This window comes from Molossus molossus, unplaced genomic scaffold (assembly GCF_014108415.1).
Source record: "Molossus molossus isolate mMolMol1 unplaced genomic scaffold, mMolMol1.p scaffold_m16_p_4, whole genome shotgun sequence".
Taxonomy (NCBI): Eukaryota; Metazoa; Chordata; class Mammalia; order Chiroptera; family Molossidae; genus Molossus; species Molossus molossus.
Window position 1 is genome coordinate 69,061,297 of NW_023425377.1, and position 8,938 is coordinate 69,070,234.

At 43.1% G+C, this 8,938-nt stretch overlaps 1 protein-coding gene across 1 annotated transcript; it reads left to right on the forward strand.

Moving 5' to 3' along the window:
- Window positions 1–1,307: 1,307 nt before the first annotated feature.
- LOC118643830 (olfactory receptor 10T2-like) lies at window positions 1,308–8,653 on the forward strand. The gene is made up of 3 exons (XM_036282199.1): window positions 1,308–1,400; window positions 6,953–7,852; window positions 8,645–8,653. The coding sequence occupies exons 1-3, from the start codon at window positions 1,308–1,310 to the stop codon at window positions 8,651–8,653; spliced, it is 1,002 nt and encodes a 333-aa protein (XP_036138092.1).
- Window positions 8,654–8,938: the final 285 nt, after the last annotated feature.

An 8,938-nucleotide genomic window follows, 5' to 3' on the forward strand; every position in this document is an offset into this window, starting at 1 on the left:
ACCCTGCTCTTTCTCCCACTCCCACATCTCAACCGGTCAGAAAAGTCAGTGGGCTCTGCCTGCAGAATCTGTCCCAAATCAGCCATCTCTCACCACCTCCACCCGGTCCAGCCCCCATACTTCCCACTCATGTTTCCCAAACTGTTCTCCCACAGCAGCCAGAGAGCACCCAGGGACACCTGAGTTAGGTCATGTCTCTCCTCTGCTCAGAGTCCTCCATGGCTCCCACATCACTAGAAGCCGAAGTCCTCACTGTGACCCACAAGACCCCACAAAACACGCTGTCATCACCTCCCACCCTCACCTTCCTCCCTCTCATTACTCCTTCTGTGCCCCTCTTCCTCCTTGCTGTTCTTTTCCAGACACAGTTCAGCCTCAGGGCCTTTGCACCAGGGCTGTTGCCTCTACCTAAGACACTCTCTCCCCCCTGGTATCCTCTTGATTAGTCTGCTCATTTCTTTCAAGTGTGAATTCAGGAACTTTGCCTAGCTGGTGAAGCCACCTTGGCCCATCCCCGGCCCTAGGGGTGAGATCTGAAAATGAGGGAGGGGAAACAAGAAATTTCAGAGGAACCCAATAATAAAGCTCAACAAGCCCTTTTCTGGCCGTCCTATGTAAAATGACAACCCTCCTCAAACCTGTGGATTACCCTTTAACCACTCTGCTTATCTTTCTCTGTAGCACTTGTTTTCTTTCTTTCTTTAAAAAAAATAATAATAATATATATATGTATGTGTGTATATATATATATATATATATATATATATATATATATATTTTTATCCTCACCCGAGGACATTTTTCCACTTTTTATTCAGACAGAGCGGGAGGGAGAGAGGAAGAGAGAGAAAAATCGATGTGAAAGGGACACATCAAGTGGCTGCCACCTGCACTACCCAACCAGGGCCGGAGACAAACTGCAACCGAAGTACATGCCCTTAGCGTGAACCAAACTTGGGTCTCTCTGGACCACAGGCCCACTCTCTAACCGCTGAGCCAAACCGGCCAGGACTAAAATTTTTTTTTTTTTAATTGATTTTAGAGAGAGAGAGGAAGGGAGAGGGAGAGAGAGATAAACATTCATGAGTCCGGTGACCTTTAGGTGCATGGGTAGATGCTCAACACCAGCCGGGCAGGCTTGTTTTCCAATATACAGTCTCACATATTTAGGTATCATGTTCGTTGCTTATTGCCTGATTCACTGCTCTAGAACTTTTTGTTCCTCTAAGGCCTGTTTAGCTCCCTGCTGTGTCCTCAGTGCCCTGAGTAGTAGCCAGCACAGAAAAAATCCTCAATGAATGTGTAGAATGAAAAGTGGCCTGCAAACTCGCAGCCCCTTGAAGCACAGCCTCCAGCGACAGACTTCTGGCTCTGAATCCTGGTACCACAATGGTGAGAATGTGAGCAGATTCTCTCATATATGCTCCACTTCCCCAGCAGGGCAAAGCCGAGAATGACAATCCTGTCTCTCCTCACAAGGAGTCTGAAACCAAAGGGTTTGTAGCACTGTTCAGGTGCTCTGATGAACTATTATCCGTGAGCTCCTGAGATCAATCTCCACTTTCATAGATGAGGCTCCCAGGGCCAACACCGGCTGCCCAAGGTCACACTGCCCTAGTAAGTAAAGGCACTAACATTCAAATGTAGGCCTGTCTGATTCCAGAGCTCAGTCTTGTTGTCCTGGCAGGTCACAGAAGGGCTGTTTTGAACACATAATTTCTGCTCTGTCATGGGATTTTTGTCAGGGAGGGACCTCCCTGTCCCTGGAGGCATGCAAGTACAGGCTGGATAATTGTGGTAGAAGATACTTCTATACTGAGTGCATCTTTAAGGTGCCCAAGAAGGTCTGCCTTATTCCAGTAGGCCATTTCCAGGTCATTTTGAAGGTATGTTTCTCAGTGTGAGGAGTTAAAACATACTTCATTTAACTGTTTGTTAACTTTAAATATACAGCCACATGGTATCTGAGCCTTCACTTGAATTCCACAAAATCAGGGTGGGGTGGGCCTGGGTGTTCATTTTTTTTTTAAAACAAATTAAAGTATAATTGACGTATAACATTAGTTTCAAGTGTACAACATAATGATTTGATATGTATATATACAGCAAAATGATCACCTCAGTAAGTCTAGTTAATGTCCATCACCACATATAGTTACAAAAGTTTTTCCTGTGATGAGAAATTTTAAGATTTATTCTCTTAGCAACTTTAAAATACAGTCGTCCCTTGTTTATCGTGGTTAATCTGTTCCAGACTCTAGCAGTTGCACCTGCTGTTGAAGGATTCCTGGGGTGCTCGAATACACAGGTCTACAGTCCATATGTACAGTAATTTTAATTTTAATTGTAATACAGGGGTGTATAATTGACTCAGACAACTGAGCATGTGCTGTATCATTTGCACTGTCTCGATCAACTTTTTAATGAATATATTTGAAAAAAATGCGATAGAGTGAAGCCACGAAAGTTGAAGTGCAAAGTGGCGAGGGACGACTGTATACAATACAGTATCATTAACTAGAGTCACCATGCTATACATTATATCCCCAATACTTACTTAGAACTGGAAGTTTTCATTTTCTCCTTAATCAAGAGTTAAACATTTTTTAGGATCACAACTTGTTTTAGTTTGTGGTTTGCCTGTAAGTTTGTTTCAATTTAATAATGCTTCATAATATTAAGAAATTATATTTTTGGCCCAGCTGGTGTGGCTCAGTGGACTGAGCATCATCCCATGGACTGAGAGGTCCTGGTTCGATTCCTGCTCAGGTCACATGCCTGGGTTGTGGGCTCTATCCCCAGTGGGGGGCGTGCAGAAGGCAGCTGATAGATGCTTCTCTCTCACATGTATGTCTCTCTCACTTCTTTTCTCTCTAAAATATCAATAAAAACATATTATAAAAGAAATTATATTTTTGATAGTTATATCCAAATACTTTTTTCTCTATGAAGTGTTCTGGGTAATTGAGTTTCTTTCATTCTCTCTCTATAAAGGCTCTGATGTCCTCTCTGATATTGTTTAATTTATAGTAAAAGGGCCCCTTTCAGACATATACTCTGGGCATCTTTGCCCAGTATGACATTTCTTAGATCTGGATTTCCCAAGAAGAGTCTGAGATTCTAATTTTATTTAAAAAATTTTTTTTTTTATCCTCACCCGAGGACGTTTTTCCATATTTTGTTTGGATAGAGTGGGAGGGAGAGAGAGAGAGAGAGAGAGAGAGAGAGAGAGAGAGAGAGAGAGAGAGAGAGAGAGGAACATCGACATGAAAGGGACACATCGAGTGGCTGCCTCCTGCACAACCAACCAGGGCCGGGGACAAACTGCAACCGAGGTACGTGCCCTTAGCGGGAACCCAACCTGGGTCTCTCTGGACTGCAGGCCGACGCTCTAACTGCTGAGCCAAATGCCAGGGCTGAGGTTCTGATTTTAGACTTTCATTTTGCTTTAGTTCCTGAAGATTTCAAGTCAGGCTTTCCTTTTTTCTTAGCCTGAAGGCTTCAGAGGACCTTAGTGGAGTGTTTCAAGCTGAATATTTTTTTCGTTTTACTTGTGCTAGATCAGGAGTTGACAAACTACAGTCTGAGGGCCAAATCCAGCCACCTGTCTGTTTTTGTACATAAAATTTTATTGAAACAGCCATGCCCTGGCTGGTGTGGATCAGGTGGTTGGGCATCATCCCATGCTCCAGAAGGTTGCTGGTTTGATTCCTGGTCAGGGCACATGCCTGGGTTTCAGGCTCAGTCCCTGGTGAGGAGCGTGCAGAAGGCAGCCGATCCATGTTTCTCTCTCACATTGATGTTTCTTCCTCTCTCTCCCTCTCCCTTCCTTTCTCTTTAAAAATCAATAAAATACCTTAAAAAAAGAAAGAGAAACACAGCCCTGTTGCTTATTTATATATGTGTGTGGCTGTCTTTACATTAGGGTGGCAGAATTGAGCCATTAAGACAGAGCTTATACAGCCCACAAAGCCTAAAATAGTCACTACCTCGCTCTTTACATAAAACGTATGCACCCCTGTGCTTGGTCAACACAGCTGCCCACAGCCTGCGAACTGGTTTTCCTTTTTTCTGAACAGCAGGGGCATCCTCCCTCATCGCCTCTGTGCTTCTGTTCAGTTCTTTGGTGGTCCTGACTTGTCTTAATCTTAATAACCACAATATCTCTGGACTCGGCCAAGCACATTTTTTTTGTTGTTTTGCTCCATATATCTTCAGAACTAAAATCTAAACTTTATTTTTCTAGAATTAAACTTGCAGCAAACTTCCAAAACATTTAAATGATCATTGTCAATTTCTCTGGCCCCATTGCTGTGAATGAGTATTTTGAGGGGCACAGCCATTTATTCATTTTTTTAATCTTTTTATAAGGATCACTAGTTTGCAGATTACCCCAAATACCCACTAGATAGTGGACAAATCAGAACTCTTCTCCCTACAGACCCCACCTGCTTGTCTCTGAGTTGGTGTATTTGAGGATCGCCAGGCTGAACTCTTTTTATCTCTCAACCAATTAACTCTTTTTAAAATAAAAAAAAAATTTTCTTTATTGATTTTTAGGGGGAGAGGAAAGGAGAGGGAGAGATAGAAATATCGATGACAGAGAACATCTGATTGACCGCCTCCTGCATGCCCCCCACTGGGGATTGTGCCCACAACCTGGGCATTTGCCCTGACTGGGAATCGAACCAGTGACCTCCTGGTGCATGGGCCAATGCTCAATCACTGAGCCACACTGGCCAGGCAACCAATTAACTCTTGACAAGAAGGGAAAGATTGCATTAAGACCATTTCCCTTAAAACAGAGTTCCATGTTCCAAATGAGTTAAAAATACTCTAAAAAACATACCAATATAGCTCAGTTGGCTGAGCATCATCTCATGCACCAAATGGTTGCAGGTTCAATACCTGGTCAGGTTACCTGCCGGGGTTTTGGGCCCCATCCGCAATAGGGGGTGCGCAGGAGGGAGCTGATAGATGTTTCTCTCATTGATGTTTTTATTTCTCCCTTCCTCTCTCTCTAAAAAATCAACAAAAACATATTTTTAAAAATTCCAATATAGATATATATTTTTTTCTCCTAGAGAGTAATCGGTTATAACAATTCAAGATTTCTACTGAAGTCTTATCATTTAAATTAAAATGGTTAATTATTTCAGAGTTACTTTCTATTTCTTTCTTCTTTTCTTTTTTTCTTTTTTTTTTTTTATCCTCACCTGAGGACATTTTTCCATTTTTTGTTCAGGTAGAGTGGGAGGGAGAGAGAGGAACACAGAGAGAGAGAGAAACATCGATGTGAAAGGAACACATCGACTGGCTGCCACCCGCACAACCAACCAGGGCCGGGGACAAACTGCAACCGAAGTACATGCCCTTAGCGGGAACCGAACCCGGGTCTCTCAGGACCGCAGGCCGACGCTCTAACCGCTGAACCAAACCGGCCAGGGCAAGAGTTACTTTCTATTTAATGAATACAGATGTATCTATTAGGCATAGTGCCTAGGGCCCACAATACTATTAAGGGGCCCCATGAAGTTGTTGAACTTTCTTTTAAGATTCGAAGAAATAAAAAAAAAAGTTCTAGGATTCAAGACTGTATTCATCTATACAGCATTGCAGCCCTCAAATATAAAAATTTAAAATTTTTATGAAATGTAGATAAATTTAGATGACAACAATGTTATGAGCTTTGTCTTTCTCAGGTATTTGGACTGCAGCAGACTGGCTTTTATTATTTCCTTGAATTGTCTGTACATGTGGCAAGTTGGAAGTGCTGGAAGATTAATGTCAAGCAATGACATTAATTGGTAGAAACTCTCAATCAATGACAAATGAAGGGTTGATGGATAAATACCCCAATTTCCTCACTGTCCCTCAGGGTTCCCCAGGTGGGATTAAATTCTAGTTGCCAGGGGTGATTTCCTTGACAACATGCCTTTTGTTGTCTGTCTCCCTCCCCCACTCCCCCACTCCCCCACTTATGTTTTGGAAGATGATGTTCCAAATAAACTATTTGCTCTCGAATCCTTATCTCAGGATCTGTTTCTAGGGGACTCATATTATGCCACTGATGTTCTTACCCTCTCTCCCTGCCCCAAATATAAGTATCTATTCCTCATAGGTTTCTGTGATTTTATTTTCTGTTTTAAAAATTGAAATGTATTTGACATATAACATTGTGTAGGCTTAAGGTGCATAACATGTTAATTTGATACATTCAGATGTTATAATATAATTGCCATTGTAGCAATAATTAGCAACTCTGTTGTGTCACAAACATCATTTCTTCTGTGTGGTGGGAATAATTAAGATCTAGTCTCAGCAAGTTTGATAATTATAATACAATATTGTTGTCTTTATTCACTCTACTGTGCATTAGATCTCTAGACATATTTATCTACTAGTTTTAAGTTTGTACCCTCAGACAACAGCTCTCTTTTTCCTCCACCCTCTAGCCCCTGGCAACCACCATTTTACTCTGTTTCTATGAGTTTAACTGTTTCAGATTCCATACAAGTGAGATGATTTGGCATTTGTCTTTTTCGGTCTGACTTATTTTACTTAGAGTAATGCCCTTAAGGTCCACCCATGTTGTCCCAAATGGCAGGATTTCAGTCTTTTCAATGGCCGAATAATATTCTGCTGTATATATCACCACATTTCCATTATCCACTCATCTGTTGATAGGCACTTAGGTTGTTTCCATATCTGTGATTTTCTTGTTATTAAGGAGACATTTGCTAGCTGGGTGATATTAGAAAAACAAATGACATAATTTCTTTGTTTTATTTTTTTTTCCATCACCATTTATCCATCTCCACCCCCACCCAGCAATCACCACACTGTTATTTGTGTGACATCATTCCAGAGTCTCTCTTTTTTGTAAAACAAGGATGTGTAGCAGACCCTTAGTAACTTGTTTTATTGCATTTACTCTGCCCTTTCTTCTCAGACTCCTAAAAAGCAGTGGGAAAATGCCACCTGGCTGGTGACAGAGTTTGTGCTGGTGGGTTTCTCCAACCTCCCAGACCTGAGGACCACCCTCTTCACGTTGTTCTTCCTCATATACCTGGTCACCCTCAGTGGCAATGTCACCATCATCACCATTATCCATGTGGATCAGACTCTTCACACGCCCATGTACTGCTTCCTGGCGGTGCTGTCCCTCTCTGAGACCTGCTACACGCTGGTCACCATCCCTAATATGCTGGCTCATCTGCTCATGGAGAGCCAGGCCATCTCCATTGCTGGTTGTCGGGCTCAGATGTTCTTCTTCCTGGGTCTGGGTTGCAGCCACTGTTTCCTTCTGACCCTGATGGGTTATGACCGCTACGTAGCCATTTGCTATCCCCTGCGATACTTGGTGATCATGAGACCCACAGTCTGCCTCTGCCTGGGAGCCCTGGTTTTCTGTTGGGGGTTCTCAGTGGCCTTGATCGAGACCAGTATGATCTTCTCCTCACCCTTCTGCAGCAGCGACCATGTGGAGCATTTTTTCTGCGACATCGCCCCAGTCCTGAAGCTTAGCTGCGAGGGGAGTGCGGGCAAAGCTCTGGCCATCTTCTTCCTCAGCATCCTCGTGGTGCTGGTCTCCTTTCTCCTCATTCTCCTCTCCTACGCCCTCATTGTGGCTGCCATCGTGAGGATCCCCTCGACGGCCGGCCGGCACAGGGCCTTCTCCACCTGTGCAGCCCACCTCACTGTCGTCATTGTGCATTTCGGCTGCGCCTCCATCATCTACCTGCGTCCCGAGTCTGGAGGAAATCCTGACCAGGACCGCCTGGTGGCTGTCTTCTACACGGTGGTGACGCCGCTGCTGAACCCCGTGGTGTACACTTTGCGCAACAAGGAGGTGAGGGTGGCTCTGAGGAGGACCCTGGCGCGAAGCTGCAGGGTTTTCAAATAAACACTTGCTCTACATTCCTGCTCTAGCTCTTTCACTATCGTGTGTCCTGCCTGACATTCAGTTTCCCCACCTGGAAAACAGGGGCCACTCCCAGAACCTTAAATAAAATAGTCTATTTAATGAGGTATTTAAGCCTGAGACCTAGCATGAACTCCATAAAAGCTTCCTTTTCTTTTCTTCTTGGTTACCTTGATTTTGGGGGAGTGAGCACAGAGGGATTGCTATACGGATGGCAGTGCAGGTAAGTTACCAGTGGAGGGCGCCACTGACCCTGACCAGCCTTGGCAGGCAGTGAAGGTAGTGAGTGAGTCAGTCAGCAGTGAACCGGGTTGGTACTGGGTCCAGTATCCCTTTATTTTGTCTCATTCAGAACTTTACCCACTTTTTAGGGGTTGGTGACTCACCAACCCAACGCTGCCTTTATTTTTCCTGCAGGATTGTACACTTAACTTCAATTGTTTTCATGATTATCCTCTAGCTCTCTTCCCTTTGGATCCTTTATTTCTTTGGTGCATGTTGGGAGAAAAAGAAAGAAGGAAATGTTAAAAATCTTATTGCGGTAAATATATATAACAAATTTTATTGCAATACTTTTTTTAGTGTATCATTCAGTGGCATTAATTACATTCACAATTTTGTGCAACCATCACCACGGTCTATTTTCCAAACTTTTTCTTTTTCATCTTAAACTGAAACTCTGTATCCATTAAGCAATGACTCTCCAGTTCCTCCTCCCAGTCTCAGTAACCTCTAATCTATTTTCTATTACTATAAATTTGCCATTCTAGATATTTCATATAAGTGGAATCATTTAATATATGTCCTTTTGTGTCTGACTTATTTCACTTAGCATGATTTGAAGGTTCATCCATGTTGTAACATGAAGCAGAACCCCATTCTTTTTTTTTAAACTTTATCGTTGAATGTATTACAGATGTTCCTCATTTTTCCCCCATTGACCCCCTCCTCCCCACTCCTGCCCCCCTCCTGCCTTTTCCCACAATGTTGTCTGTATCCATTGGCTATGCATAT

What these genes read in the sequence shown, in the direction of transcription:
- LOC118643830 (XM_036282199.1), top strand. Translation starts at nt 1,308, where the DNA reads ATGAAAAGTGGCCTGCAAACTCGCAGCCCCTTGAAGCACAGCCTCCAG. An exon ending in GGTACCACAATGGTGAGAAT is followed by an intron (nt 1,401 to 6,952) that starts GTGAGCAGATTC and finishes CTTTCTTCTCAG; the next exon opens with ACTCCTAAAAAGCAGTGGGA.